The sequence below is a fragment of the Barbus barbus genome (assembly GCF_936440315.1).
Source record: "Barbus barbus genome assembly, chromosome: 7".
NCBI lineage: Eukaryota > Metazoa > Chordata > Actinopteri > Cypriniformes > Cyprinidae > Barbus > Barbus barbus.
Genome location: NC_136735.1, coordinates 6,998,284 through 7,014,587, shown reverse-complemented (window position 1 = coordinate 7,014,587; position 16,304 = coordinate 6,998,284). Strand labels below are relative to the sequence as shown.

Sequence of the window (16,304 nt, the reverse complement as noted above, 5' to 3'; positions counted from 1 at the left end):
GAACCTTTCCAATGCACAAAATGTTCCTTAAAGTTAAAAAAAGGTTCTTTTAAGAACTGTTCCCTGAATGCTTATTTGATGAACCCAAAATGGTTCTATTGGATCGATACAAAATCGCCCTTTTGGAATCTTTATTTCAATAGTTTAATCAGGATGGTGTTTTCCAGTAAGTCAGTATTTCATTCTGGAGTGAAGGGTTTGCCCCTTAAGCCCTGAAGAGTTCAGTCCCGAGGCACGCTTTGGCACGTTTTCTGTATTTTGCAGAGATTCAGAGGCCACCTTTCATCCGTGACCCTTACCGGGACAAACAAGACCCCCATAGCGCCGGAACAATGTCTTTATGGCACAGGTATTCAGAAGATTACAAGAGAGAACAGACGGACTATCTGTTCCTGTTTGAGATCTTACCAGCAGCTAACGTGTTACATAACTTCAGAAGAGCTAATGACCTGCATTATGGCGAGATGAATGTATATCCTGCATTAATGCATTCTGGTTTAAGTTCTTGTCAGTGTGCGGTTTGGCTGAGGCGGTGTGAAATGCCTGGCTGTCGCTCTCCATCCGTCAGGTCGCTGAGGCGCAGTGGGAGTCTGCACTAACGAGCCCGGCTCTCCACGCACCGCTGGACCAACGCAGCGGACATTTACCACATCAAAGAGCGAGATGCAATTGCAATAGTCTTTATGCAATAGCAACACCAAAGAATATAGGGGGAGCCCGCCGGGGTTAGTTGTCACACTTTCAGTGAATATCGAGTAACCTTGATATATTTTTGAAGTTCGTTTTGCTTAGAGAAATAGTTTAAAGTCTTTGCTACAAACTGTTATTGATCGTTTCCTCCAATTTTCTATTGATAAATGTGAATTTGGCATACATTCACCTTTTTTTTTTTATCGCGATGTCAAAAAGTAACGTAAGGAACGTGCAAGTAACAGTGCTGCTTAGTTTTTGAGAAAAATAGGCTGCTTGTGTTTGAAATAGCCTAAAGAAATAAAGTTTTAAAAGTTAGCTTCTACAACAACGTATTTAAATATTTTAGAGGCTGTCGTTTTAAAATCAAACAGGCCTAGTAAAACAATTATAAAAATTAATAAAATACAAATGAAAAAATTGGCCTGCTCTAATAAACTATAAAAATAACACCCTTTGTAAAAAAAACAAAAACAAACAAAAATTAAACGTTCAGTTATTTTTTTTCCCCCTATTACCCCAAAGGTATCAATAAAAAATTAATATATTTTTGAATCAATTAAAAAATTAATCAATAATAATAAATAACATTTTATTTCAAGGACAGTTTGCAAAAAACACTTTGTTTGAAACATTAAATAATTAAAAAGGTAAAAGTTATCTTCCTCAACGTATCTATTTTTAAATTATTTTATAGACTGTTTAAAGGCTTTTTAATTAACTAGTAAAATTACTATAACAATTAATAAAGCAGCACTGAAAATATATCACATTTCAAACATGGGTTTGGTCTGTTGTAATAAATTGACTAAAACATAACCATAAAAAATACAAGACAACTTTTGACATGGAAAATTACCTTTATTTTATACATAACCTTTGATTTGTTACCCAAGAGAGGCCAATAATAATAGCTATTATATTAAAAAATGCCAAGGACATAATTCAAGAAGAAACGTCCTACTTCAAAAACTGCTCGAGTAAAAACATTTGTGCAACTGCATCATTGTTACAAAGTCAAAGCCCCCATGACTTCCTCTGCACATTCACACGTACAGTTACATTTTTGTACATTTTTGCAGAGAAGAGATAATGTGTTTGTAATGTGGCATTTGCTTGGAATCTTAGATCTGGATGTGCCTGGGAGGATGCAGAGATGATGTCCCACCTCCTCATGAAGGAGGTGCGTTTGACCCTCAAGCTCCTGGCAGAACACAATGAACGACAGAAACACACGCAGCCTGCCTGGACACAACATGTAGCTCCTCTGGAACATCTTGTGAAATATTTTATTCCTCTGAGGCTAAGGAGAACAGGTAAGGACACTTATAGTTACATTTAGTAAGTATTTTTACGTAAAGTTGATTGAATAAAGTCATTTATTGTAAAAACAATACTAAAGGAACAGTATTGTGGCAATGTATGTTGGTAATTGAATAAGAGTTTATGGCAGAAATGTTTCTTGTGCGTAATTGTTTAGAGCGCATGCATGTGAAATCTCGTGGAAAAATAAACACCTGTGGCAGTTCAGCATGTTTTTCTGGAAGTAAGCGTATATGCCCACATTTACCTGCTTCTGTGTTTTAGATGACAAAGCGCTTGTCCCATGAGATCCACTGCAGGATATCTTCACATATGCACTAAACATAAAGTTTTATGCCATCCTCAGCCAAATACATAAAATCTCAAAAAGACATCCCAAACATGAAATTATAGTTATAATATATATTTATATATTTAACAATATAATGGGATATTTAATAAGAAATCTAATATAATACAGCTTTTTTCATGTGTCCTCTTTAATTTTATTTTTATGAGCAAAACATGAGTATCATAGATTTTTACCATGATCTACAGAAAAAAATGTTGTTCAGTGTAACAATAATCTGCATACCATAACCAAAAATTGCCATTTTATTTTCTCAAACGTTATTTGAAACATTAAAGTACATACTACACTTGCATTTAACATGCTTTCTATGTTTATAAATTCACTTTGTAAATTCAATTTGATGCAGTTACCTGAATGTAAATGGAACGGCCCAAATATATTAGTATTAATACATTTTCTAAAACACCAAAAATAAGTTTGTATATCGAGGCGTAAGTGACATTTTTTGGTGAAATTGAGATGTATACATCAAATGAGCTCTTTCTACTGACAAAAGCACTGTCATCCACGAGTGTACAAATTTGTATTATAAACTATTGAAATCAGTACACAAAGTCAGATCAAACTATGGTCAATTTTGTTGTTTTGGCTCTCCTGTAAAGTTGGTGAAATATCACTTACGCCCTTCTGGTTCTCACCCCTCGATATGAAGAAAAAAGAATAATATTAATATATAAACATGAAACATTTTATGATCATCATGTATTTACATGGATTAATAGACACCAGTTTTGTAAAATAATATAAAAAAAATCATTCAAATTATAAACTTATATTTAAATTTTGTTCTTATAGATTCACATATCAATGAGAATGACCAACTCATATGATCAGCATTATATTATTTTTATTATTACAAAATGTTTTTCCCATGCTTTTGTAATTTATTTAAAAAAAAGTATAAATAAATCATATCAAAAACTACTCTTGACTGTGTTGTGTTCTTGAACGTCCATTAATCTTCTCTTCGGTCCTTGTTTTTTTTCAGGAAGCCGTGACACGTTGGGTTTGTGCGGGGCGTCAGTGGTGCGTGATGACCGTCACTTACACCGCCAGAGTGGCCAATGCGCGCTTCTGCGGCTTCTCCAAACTGCTGCTGGCCTGGAAGGGAAGCATCTATAAGGTCCTGTACAAAGAGTTCCTGGCTTTCTTCGCCATGTACACGGCAATCAGCATCACATACAGGTGCGTGGCTGTGATAATGTCCTCATCTGATGCTTCGATTGTGAGTTATACTTTACTTTTCTTCATTTTCTTCACCAGATTCTTTCTTGTGGGCGATCAGAAGATATATTTCGAAAAGCTTTCCATTTACTGCAACAACTACGCCAGTCTCATCCCAATGTCCTTCGTATTAGGTATACGCATATCCCGGGACAGCATAACCACTAAAACCAGTCATGCTGAACATGTTTTAATGTTTTAAAATCATCAGATAAATAAATATCCTTTTTTTTTTTTTTTTTTAGTTTACACTACAATTTTTCTCTCTTCTGCTCACCAAGGCTGCATTTATTTGATCAAATATACAGTAAAAGCAGTAATATTGTCGAATATTATTACAATTCAAAAACGTATTTTAAATAAAATTTTGTAAAAATTGAAAAGCCTTTACTGTCCCATTTAATCAATTTAATACATCATTGCTCAATAAAAGCCTTAAAAAAATCGTAAAACCACAAACTATTAAAAGGTATAAAACTGTACATTAAGTGAGACAAAAAGGCTAACATGTGACCCTGGAGCACAAAACCAGTCATAAGTAGCACAGGTATATTTGCAGCAATAGCCAACAATACCTTGTATGGGTCAAAATGATTGATTTTTTTAATGCCAAAAATCATTGGGATATTAATATTAATGTTCCATGAAGATATTCAGTAAATTTCCTACCATGAATATATCAAAACTTAATTTTTTGTTTAGTAATATGCATTGCTAAGGACTTAATTTGGACAACTTTAAAAGTGATTTTCTTAATATTTAGATTTTTTGCACCCTCAGATTCCAGATTTTCAAACCGTTGTATCTCAGCCAAATCAAAACAAACCATTCATCAATGAAAAGTGGATTTAATCAGCTTTTAGATGATGTATATATACATCTGTTTTGTGTTCCAGGGTCACATATAACAAAACAACCCAGCATTCATCAATGCTGTTTGCTCATGTTGTTTTAAATAAAAATTATGTAATTTCATGGAGAACGATGTCAATATATTTAAAAAAAAAAAAACCGTATTCAAAACAGTATTTTTTATGTTACTGCAGGGTTTTACGTGACATTAATAGTGAACCGCTGGTGGAATCAGTACACCTCTATCCCGCTGCCGGACAGGATCATGTGCACGCTCTCGGGGGGCATTCAGGGCGGGGACGAGCACGGCAGGCTGCTGCGCCGCACACTGATGCGCTACGCCAGTCTGTCCTCGCTCCTGATCCTGCGCTCCGTCAGCACGGCCGTCTTCAAGAGATTCCCCACCATGGATCACGTTGTCGAAGCAGGTAAGTGAGTTTACAACACACTAGTAACTGTAACAGTCTAGCAAAACCATAGCAACAAACCAGAACATCCAAACAATGCCTTAGCAACCACCTAAAACTATGGCAAGCCATGACTCACATAATGTTTTATAACAGTAACAGAAGTAGCTGTTTGTTGTAACTGTTGTTAAGACATATTTAATTGTTTATTTCAAATTTATTTATTGCAAATTCTAAATCTAAAACATCTTTTTTTCTCAATTTTGAGTTAACATCTTTTATTTTGAATTTTTCTCAGAATTTTGAGTTAACATCTTTTAAATTTAGATTTTTTTTCTCGGAATTTTGAGTTAACATCTTTTAAATTTGAATTTTTTTCTCAGAATTTTGAGTTAACATTTTTTAGATTTCTCAGAATTTTTAGTTAACATTTTTTAAATTTAGATTTCTTTTCTCAGAATTTTGAGTTAACATCTTTTAAATTTAGATTATTTTCTCTCAGAATTTTGATTTAAGAGCTTTTAAATTTAGATTTTTTTCTCTCAGAATTTTGAGTTAAGAGCTTCTCAATTTTTTTTGTCAGAATTCTGAGTTAACATCTTTTACATTTTGATTTTTTTCTCAGAATTTTGAGTTGAGCTTTTAAATTTAGATTTTTACTCTCAGAATTTTGAGTTAACATCTTTTTAAAAAAAAAATTCTCTGAGAATTTTGAGTTAAGAGCTTTTAAATTTAGATTTTTTTCTCTCAGAATTTTGATTTAAGAGCTTTAAATTTTTATTTTTTTCTCTCAGAATTTTCAGTTAAGAGCTTTTAAATTTTTTTTTTCTCAGAATTTTGAGTTAACATTTCTTATATTTAGATTTTTTCTCTCAGAATTTTTTTTTCTCAGAATTTTGAGTTAAGAGCTTCTCAATTTTTTTGTCAGAATTCTGAGTACATTTGAGAAATCTTTTACATTTAGATTTTTTTTTCTCAGAATTTTGAGTTGAGCTTTTAAATTTTGATTTTTATTCTCAGAATTTTGAGTTAACATTTCTTATATTTAGATTTTTTCTCTCAGAAAATTTTTTTTCTCAGAATTTTGAGTTAACGTCTTTTAAATTTAGATTATTTTCTCTCAGAATTTAGATTTAAGAGCTTTTAAATTTAGATTTTTTTCTCTCAGAATTTTGAGTTAAGAGCTTCTCAATTTTTTTTGTCAGAATTCTGAGTACATTTGAGAAATCTTTTACATTTTGATTTTTTTCTCACAATTTTGAGTTGAGCTTTTAAATTTTGATTTTTATTCTCAGAATTTTCAGTTAAGAGCTTTTAAAAAACATTTTTCTCAGAATTTTGAGTTAACATTTCTTATATTTAGATTTTTTCTCTCAGAATTTTGAGTTAACATCTTTTAAATTTAGATTTTTTTTTCTCTCAGAATTTTGAATTGAGCTTTTAAATTTAGATTTTTGTTCTCAGAATTTTGAGTTAAGGTCTTTTAAATATTTAATTTTTTATCAGAATTTAAAACAAACAAACAAACAAACAAAAACAGAATTTAAAAGATGCCAACTGAGAATTGCAAGTTTACAACACAATTCAGACTTTATTTCTTAACTTTATTTTGAGTTAAAGGTGCTGTATGTAGGATTTTGACTCTACTAAAGTATAAAAATACCATAATATATTTGCAGATATTTAAGAAACATGCCAAGTTAACATACTTGTTTATCTGAAAAACAATGCTACAGTCAGTTATTCTTCTTTGAAAATGTGCATTCCGGCCCGGAATGTCTGTGTTTGTTATGGTTTGTGAAAGCCGCCCACTGCCAGTTTACCCAATTGTATTTCAGCACCCCGGGTTGCCAGTTGGCAGAAACCACAGTGTATTTAATTTCATTCATCATCATGTGCGCTCGTTTCTGTTGGTGTCGTTAATCTGGCAACCTGCATGTGTGTCAAGTCTGAGGAGGAGGGGCCGGATCCTACATACAGCACATTTAACATCTCGCATTTCAGACAATTTTTCTCAGAATTATTTATATTTCAGTTTCTATCTATATCTTGAATGAAATGCACATTATGAGACAGATCTTTTCGTCCACAACATAGGTGCTTGTGAAACTTAGAAAACTTAAAAAACTTGTGAAACTTAGAATTCTGAGGGCATAGAAAAAAGAAAAAGAATTGTGAGATTGAGACTCAAAAATGTGAAATATGAACTCAGTTAAACTCAATTAAATCAGAATTGTGCATTATAAAGTCACAATTCTGAGAAATACCCCTCAAAATTACGAGACATAAAAATGCAAGGAATAAAGTCAGAATTGTAAGACGAAAAGTCACAATTACTTTTTTGGCTTCCATATAAGACACTGAGCAACGTCTATCTCTTTTTAGGTTTTATGTCAAGAGATGAGCGTAAGAAGTTTGAGAGTTTACACTCGCCCTATAATAAGTACTGGATCCCATGTGTGTGGTTCACTAACCTGGCCGCAGTCGCCCGCTGTGAGGGCAGAATCAAAGATGACAATACTTATAAACTTCTGTTGGAGGTAACTCCATTCAAAAGGCCTTTAGACGTTGTACATGACATTATTTATGAGAGTATATGAACACCAGTTCTAATGTCTAGTGTAAAAAATATTCCATCCATCTGTTTTCTGTCTTCTGTGTTGTTTTTCTAGGAGCTGAATGATTTCAGAGGGAAGTGCAGCATGCTTTTTCACTATGATATGATCAGCATACCGCTGGTCTACACACAGGTCAGATACATGCTTGAGACAAGGCACACTGAATGTGTTTTATGGTAAATATGAACGATATACTTGTCAATCTCAGGTTGTGACTCTGGCGGTGTACAGTTTCTTCCTGGTGTGTCTGATTGGTCGTCAGTTTCTGGACCCGGGTCAGGGTTATCCGGGTCACGACCTTGACCTTTACGTCCCCATCTTTACTCTTCTGCAATTCTTTTTCTATGCTGGCTGGTTGAAGGTCAGGAATCAGGATCCCTACTTTGATTTAAATATTAATTAGATGCCTCTCCCTCTGTCCAATAACGTATCATTCCCTGACTAATTTGATCAATATTAGCCGTTTCTTCAGTCATTAATGTTTGTTTGTGTCATTGTGTAATTATTTATCAGGTGGCAGAGCAGCTCATAAATCCATTTGGTGAGGATGATGATGACTTTGAGACCAACTGGTTGATTGATAGAAACTTCCAGGTTCAATTTTACTATTTACCAAATATCAAATCAATTCTAATTGTCTTTTACTGTCAAGAAACACACACTCGTTTGTTCGTTCACACTGAGTCATTCCCTATGTATGTGTGTTTGAAAGGTGTCTATGATGGCGGTGGATGAGATGTATGGAGATTTGCCCATGATGGAGAGAGATCGTTACTGGAACGATTCGAATCCTCGTCCGCCGTACACAGCCGCTACGCTCTTTGTGCTGCGCAAACCCTCTTTCCAAGGCTCCACCTTCGACATGGCGTCAGTGCTCACCAAACACAAATACAGATTACTGCACACTTCATCTCTACTGCAAACAATCTGTAAAAAATCAAAACAGATTAAAATCTCTTTCTCTCTCTCTCTCTCTCTCTCACACAAACAAACAACCAGTCAAAAGTTTTTGAACAACAAGATTTTTAAAGTAAAAAAAAAAAAAAGAAATCACAGGAATAAATTACATGTTATATACAACACTAATATATTTACAGTACATTAATATATTAAAAAAGAAAGCAGTTTTTTTAAATAGTACAAATATTTCACAATAATACTGCGTTTGCTATATTTTGTATTAAATAAATGCAGGCTTGGTGAGCAGAAGAGAATTTGTTAAAAAAACATAAAAAATCTTACTGTTCAAAAACGTTTGACTGGTAGTTTATATATAGAAATAAAGGAATAATTTCAATCACAATTGACAGTAAAGACAGTAAAGACTACATGGTTACAAAAATATTCTTTTTTAAATAAATGCTGTTCTTTTGAACTGTACCGTCATCTAGGAATACTGAAAAATATCAAATATTATATATAGTATGTAAAGTATTCAAATACACACACACACACACACATATATATAGTGGAAAATAAATAAATAACTTCCTTTTTTTGGACATTTCAAATCCCTAGAATTCCCAAAGAGGACATGCATTTCCAGCCTCTGGAGGAGATTGCTGAAAACCTGGAGGAATCTGTGGCACGGAATCACAACCTCGCCCTCTTTAACCGGCTCCTGGGCTCCGCCCCCTCTCCCACAGGCTTCATGGGCGGAGCCTTACGGCGCACCTCCGCCCAGCTGCAGCGTTTGACGCGCTCTGTCAGCCCGGACCCATCCTTCTCCGACGCAGAGGATGAGGAAGATAAGAGCATGGGAAGGAGCACGGGAACGGCCGGATCCATGCCGTCTGGACTCGGGCTGGACACCACCCAGAGCACCATCTGCAGCTGCAGAGGACTCATCAGCACCTGTCCTCCGCTGTCCGGGGTGGAGTTCCACACGCAAGGTGAGAGAGATGGAAGAGGTGAAGTGAAAGACGAGAAGATAATGGAAAAAGAGCTACAAGTGCCAAAAATCCCACCACCCACAGCGCAGAGGTCCACAGGCAGGAGGAGCCCTCTTGGTCAGGGACGAGTCAAGTCTCATTTCTGTTCCTCAAACGCCACCAACCGCTCTGTACCGGACTTCTTCTCTTTTCAGCCAATCAGTGACCCGGTAAAGGTCATGACCCCAAAACAGCAACCGACCAACAGCAAAGCAGAAGTAGTGTCTTTACTGACTGTCCCGTCGCTTGAAGTCTCCACATTCCCACACAATTCAGAAAGAAAGCAGATGCTGGCAGATTCCCAGTTGCTGCCCTATAATGGTCAAACTCAATGTCAGTGTGTATGTGTAGGGTCAGAGGTCACAGGGTCAGGAAGTCAGGTCAAACAGTGACCAAATACACCTGGATTATTATTATTTTTCCCACATTGAGAAACATGATCATGTTTATATTATTTTATATTAATACATTCAATCAGAAAGTGTGGATGCTCTTGTCTGAAGATTATTTGACATTTTGAATCTGTAATTTTAGACAATGTAATCATGTGACAGAACAATGATAATCAGCACTGAAATCGATCTAGTTTTTCTAGTTTCTTGAGTGCATGTCTAGATAAATTAGCAATGTGACCAAAAAATCTAATTTGAATATATATAATAATTTAAAGAATTAATATGACAGGTAATGCTCTTATGAATATGAATAATAGCGTTCAGATGATTATTAGGTTTGATAGCGATCCAAACTGTAATGATGGAAATGGTCCTCATGTGGGCAGCATTGTAAGGCTTCTGGTGCTTTTTGATCCATAAGTGCAATACAAAAAATAAACAACATATTAATAAACAAATAAAGCTACGCAGTTATTCTTCATATTATATAGTTTACAACAGAATTAACTCTTATTAATATAATTGAATAAAACTTTTAATTCTTTAAATTATTCCACAACAGGATTTTCTCAGAAATGTTTTATGACCTCATTATCAAGGTTATTAATTGTTATTAAATCATCACATTGTTCTGTCAGTAAGTCATTAAAAAAGAAGCATCGGTTTTATTGAATAAAATGAGGAGCCACTATGCAGATATTTTATTTTTGTTAGACACAGAAAAATGAGCGTTACATTTCTCTAGATAATTGTAAATGATATTTACAATTAAATAAAAAAATAAGCAATGTTCTTGACATTTATTTTCTTTGTTTTCACACATCACGATTCGTAGAAAAATCTGAATATTTTCTGAAGGCAAATGCAATAATAAAGCACAAAGAACTTTCAAAGACTCGATATTCGTTTATCACAGATTACTTTCAAAAGGGTCTGGGAGATCAGGTAAGCGTCTCAAGCATCGGTAGACATTCAGCGAAACAAACAAGGCAACAATCTGGAAAACAGGGTTGAAACTGAATCATGAATTGAGTATGATGCCTTCAGGAAAATGATACTAACTGAATCAATAATGCTCTCTCAAAACACTGTGAGAGCCATCATTCCTGATATGGATTACTAAACTATAAAAGATGCATGATTAAAAACAACATTTCTGTCTTTCTAATTAAAATTTGGGTATTTCAAGGGTCACATATTATTACCTGTAGAATGCCGATCAGAAATGACAACGCTCCAGATATGGGTATATTTTCATCAAACAGCACATGAATGCAGCCACGCATGTTCTATAACAGGAATTAAAGAGCGTCATTAAAATATGTATTCTTCTTTTTGCTGTATTTTTGGCACATTTTCGTACCTCTTTCATAGCTTCTTTTTTTTCACATTTTAAATCTTTACCACAGCATTGTTTGGGATATCTTGAATGGCGGATTACAAAAGTTGAATTTGTGAAGTCATCATAGCCTTTGTATCCACAGCATTTCAGCTAAAATTCATAAAAATGAAAAGTGTAATATGTATTAGATGGAACTCAGCTGACATGCATGAGGGCTAGTCTTACCTTGGTCATAGTTCCATTCCATATGTTAGTGACTGATGGGTCCTCGTCATATTTATTTTTAAGACTTCCAACGAATTTGACCTCTAAGCTGCTCAATGCTTTTTCTTTCTGTTGACCAGAAAAGGAAGATTGGTTGGCCAAGGGTACATTTCTGGTTCATAACTGAAATCTTTCACAAACAATTTGACATTTTAATGTTTGTCCTCTTGATTTGCAATCACTTTCTGATTCTAAATTATCAAAATGAGTAAAAAAAAAAAAGGTTATTTTTATAATTTTAATTCATATATAATTTTAATTAATAAAGATGGAAACTTGTATATAACTTGTATATTTTGATAAAATATGTAATAATATCTACTGTGTAATGTCATTCATTAAAAAACTTAGAATTTTTTTAATTAAATGATTTACACCATCTAAAAGCTGAATAAATAAGCTTTCCATTGATGTGTGGTTTGTTAGGATCGGACAATATTTGTCTGAGATACAACTATTTGAAAATCTGGAATCTGAGGGTGAAAAAAAATATTGAGAAAATCGCCTTTAAAGTTGTCCAAATGAAGTTCTTAGCAATGCATATTACATATCAAAAATTAAGTTTTGATAAATTTACAAAATATCTTCATGGAACATGATCTTTACTTAATATCCTAATGATTTTTGGCATAAAAGAAAAATTTATAATTTTGACCCATGTATTTTTGGCTATTGTTACAAATATACCTGTGCAACTTAAGACTGGTTTTGTGGTCCAGGGTCATATATACCTGTACATATATATACATACAAATATATACACACAAACAAACACACACACACACACATACAAATACATACATACATACACACACACATATATATATAAATACATACATAAAATAGTTCTCCACAATGAATAACATTTGCCAGCTATCAGTGAAAATTTGATTACCACAGAATTTGGGAGGAGGAGAAACACTGCTGCGATGACCTGGAGGATGAAGATGATAAGCACGACAACGAAGAACTGAAATGAAAGTGAAAAAGAACAGACAAATTAAAACATTTGGCTTATACTTATTTATATCAAGATATTTGAGAACATTTTGATATTTGACACTCACAACCAAGAACATCCAGCTTTTTCTCTTCAAAGCGCCACAAAAGCCAATCAAGCCCATCAGAGCAAAGATGCAGCCCAGGGCAATCAGCATCGGGGTCCCCATCGACAGGATCGGGGCGAGTGTACCATCGACTGTTTTTAACAACTCAGGTGCTTTTTTGTTTATTTGTGACCATATACCAAATCCTGCAGTCGCGCCCCCACCCAACTACAGTGTGTGGAAGAGAAAAAGTTTATTTGTTTGTGGGCTACTCACTCATTATATACCAAATGACATTTACCTACAGTGAGGAAGCTGTAGAAGGCGGAAACCAGCTTTAAACATCTTGCCACCTTCATGTCGTTGTTGTTTGTCTGTGTTAAAGACAGATGCCAGTTAAAACCAGAAAAGTGTGTCAAGACAAACTTCCGTCCTCATTTACTAACCATCAAGTTGGTCCAAACCTGCATGAATTTTTTTCTTTTGTTGAACACAAAAGTGGAAAAATCTTGGTAACCAAACAGTTGACTGTAGCCATTGTAGCCATTTTTCATACTATAGAATTCAATGGCTACCATCAACTGTTTGGTTACCAAGATTTTTCAAAATAAAAAAGTACACGATGACCAAATTTTCATTTTTGAGTGAACTATCCCTTTAAAATGATCCTGCCGCTAAACATAAGGAGAAACAATGTCATGTTGGTCAGACAGATTCTGAGTTGTAAATTATTGACTAGATAAATTAACTAGCTGATGATTATTTATCAGTAATTGAAACATTGTTATATATTTAGTCTGTTCTGCTAGTGGTGCCTCGATTTCATTTATTTCAGAATTGCTTTCTGTACGGGGGTCTGTCATCACATTCTGGTATAGTCAGCGCATCTGATGGGCAAATGGAGCAACAATAGCAGTTGTCAAATGCCCTTTGATTGACTAACTAACCCACCACCTTCCTGTGTTCTCAGTCTGTGATTATGCTTTACTTCCTCATTCTTCTACCACTCTCCTCAGGTCTGTTAGTACAATGAGAAATCCCCTCTCTGTTCATCAGAAACTCTTATCAGTTGTTTCTTTTTCTATAGAAAACTACAACAACTGTGTCAGAGTTTTGTACGTTTTTTGTCACGGAATATATCATATTCAATTCTGCTCAGCTTTATCAAGTCAGATATATCTCTTGTATTTATTACCAGATTGCAGGCTATTCCCCTGGAGTTGTTTTAAATTTTTTTATGGTGGATTTCTCATGATCGTCAACGTATTCGATAGAGAAGTCAATCAGTGCCCTTCAGTGTAATTCTACATGTTTACGTGAATTATAAAACAATCTAAACTAAATTTTTGAATGATTATTTTTAAGAATCATTTTTGAATTTTTAATTAGGCTATTTATTATTATACATGACACTACACTTTAATTAATGCAATTAATTAATCACACAGCATGAACATTTCTAAAATTCACTTGTTTAGGCAGATAAGTAAAAAAAAATACTTTAGAGTAAATACATTTTAAACTAAAATATAAAAAACAATATTCAAAAAACAAGACTTTTAGATGTAAAATGCATTTTAGAATCTAATATTGTTACTTAAATTGTAAAAATATTATTTGTCTTAAAACCTAGAATTGACTAATTAACCCAGTCTAAAAGTATTGTTTGCACCTGTCAAATTCACTCAAAAAAACTAACAAAAAAAAAACCTTACAGAATCCAGATTTTGGTACAGACAGAAATACATACTCACATCAATGTGATGCAGCCTGGCAGATCAGCAGCAGTTTCAAACAATCCCTGACCGGAGAAGTGATTCTGGCATAAATGTGTCTTGGCAGCTCTTAAATCTTCTCACCACATCCACCCTTATAGAATGTGGTCACGCTCTTCTTTTCATGCTGTGCAGTTTCCATCTACACAAGGTTTTTCTAGAGGTGCTAAATGCTCACATCCTCACAAGTATATAAGGTACATGCAAAAGGCAATTTGCAGTACCATGCACAATGACCACAAACATATGCATAAAAGATGTTGTGATTACACCCATTGTGTTTGTGCATATACAGTGCCTTGCGAAAGTATTCATACCCCCTCATTTGTTTTCACAATGTATGCTAAACTGCTTTAAAGTTTTTTCCCATATCAATCTACACTCCATACACCATAATGGTAAAGCAAACAACAGGTTTTTAAAATCTTTGCAAATCTATTGAAAGTAAAAAAACCAAAAAAACACAAAAAACAAATGATTCCATTGCATCCACCCGCTTCGAATGATATCAGTCGATTGAATGGCCGTTATCAGTGGTTATCAGGTCACAGATATGGACCAGAAGGGATCTGCTGAGCCTACTGGTAAGCTGAGAAGGCTGTTGTCATCGATCCACATCCTTAAATCACCGCACACATGTATGAAGGTGAAGTTACCACTGGATTACCAGCAGAGACGATAATTTCCCCAACAACTGCACACGGACCAAAGACCAGTGAAATAGCGCATTAAAAGATGGATTTAGATGACTTCAGGACACATATACAGGTACCATCTCATAAAATACTCCATTGCTCCGTGTTTATGAATGAAGTTATTCATTTAAAATTTGCCTATGGTGGGAAAGGGATCGTGTAAAAAGGCCACACATTTACCATATGTTTACCATAGTAACCGTCACTCGACCATGTCATGTGTAGTCAATGCACAGTAACCACAAAATATACCATGTTTCTCCCACTGTAATCATAGTTTTACTGTGGTATTTGTAGTTAAAGCACAATAACTTCAATATTTACTATGAGTTTACCACAGTAACTGTAATTTTACTGTGGTATTTGTAATTAAAACACAATAACCTCAATATTTACTATGAGTTTACCTCAGTAACCGTAGTTTTACTGTGGTATTTATAATTAAAACACAATAACCTCAATATTTACTATGAGTTTACCTCAGTAACCATAGTTTTACTGTGGTATTTGTAACCATAGTTTTACTGTGGTATTTGTAGTTAAAGCACAATAACCTCGATATTTACTATGAGTTTACCTCAGTAACTGTAGTTTTACTGTGGTATTTGTAGTTAAAGCACAATAACCTCGATATTTACTATAAGTTTACCTCAGTAACTGTAGTCTTACTGTGGTATTTGAAATGAAAACAATCTCTATATTTACTATGAGTTTACCTCAGTAACCATAGTTTTACAAAATAACCTCGATACTTACTATACGTTTACCTCAGTAACCGTAGTTTTACTGTGGTATTTGTAATTAAAACACAATAACCTCAATACTTACTATGAGTTTACCTCAGTAACTGTAGTTTTACTGTAGTATTTGTAGTTAAAGCAAAATAACCTCGATATTTACAATGAGTTTACCTCAGTAACCGTAGTTTTACTGTGGTATTTGTAATTAAAACACAATAACCTTGATACTTACTATGAGTTTACCTCAGTAACCGTAGTTTTACTGTGGTATTTGTAATTAAAACACAATAACCTTGATACTTACTATGAGTTTACCTCAGTAACCGTAGTTTTACTGTGGCATTTGTAGTTAAAGCACAGGAATAACAATACTTACCATGTTTTTACCATGGTAACTGTTTTTACTGTATTTTTATAGCACAGTAACTACAATTTTTTCTACACCTTTAATATGTTTTTGTGAAGTAATTGTAATTCAATATTTTTTTCTGTCTTGTGTTAAGTCAGATCACATACTCCAGCAGCTGTTTTAAGAAGCCATCTCTTGTAAAGGTTCTCTCTCGCTCTTTCTCTCTCTCTCTCTCAGCTTTTCCTTTCCTTTTTTTCCAAACTGTAATCCGTAATTCATTTACACATATTTTGCTCTCTTT

General features: G+C 34.1%; 2 protein-coding genes across 4 annotated transcripts; one reads left to right on the top strand and one right to left on the bottom strand.

Moving 5' to 3' along the window:
* Positions 1-1,896: 1,896 nt before the first annotated feature.
* best2 (bestrophin 2) lies at positions 1,897-10,682 on the top strand. Its single transcript, XM_079420948.1, has 10 exons — positions 1,897-2,006; positions 3,354-3,550; positions 3,629-3,723; positions 4,636-4,869; positions 7,234-7,388; positions 7,521-7,598; positions 7,675-7,827; positions 7,980-8,060; positions 8,179-8,333; positions 8,985-10,682. The coding sequence occupies exons 2-10, from the start codon at positions 3,399-3,401 to the stop codon at positions 9,787-9,789; spliced, it is 1,908 nt and encodes a 635-aa protein (XP_079277074.1). The 5' UTR covers positions 1,897-2,006; positions 3,354-3,398; the 3' UTR covers positions 9,790-10,682.
* On the bottom strand, positions 10,479-14,397 carry LOC306872417 (tetraspanin-1-like). Of its 3 annotated transcripts, none has more exons than XM_079420949.1 (8): positions 14,199-14,397; positions 12,750-12,818; positions 12,466-12,672; positions 12,294-12,368; positions 11,360-11,467; positions 11,156-11,284; positions 10,998-11,081; positions 10,479-10,789 (listed from the first exon to the last, which is right to left on the bottom strand). In XM_079420949.1, the coding sequence occupies exons 2-8, from the start codon at positions 12,801-12,803 to the stop codon at positions 10,703-10,705; spliced, it is 744 nt and encodes a 247-aa protein (XP_079277075.1). In that variant the 5' UTR covers positions 12,804-12,818; positions 14,199-14,397; the 3' UTR covers positions 10,479-10,702. The 3 variants fall into 3 exon arrangements, with proteins under 3 accessions (XP_079277075.1, XP_079277076.1, XP_079277077.1); XM_079420950.1 differs by having other exon boundaries at positions 10,480-10,789; positions 14,195-14,237; XM_079420951.1 differs by lacking the exon at positions 11,156-11,284 and having other exon boundaries at positions 10,657-10,789; positions 14,199-14,350.
* Between the last annotated feature and the right edge of the window lie 1,907 nt (positions 14,398-16,304).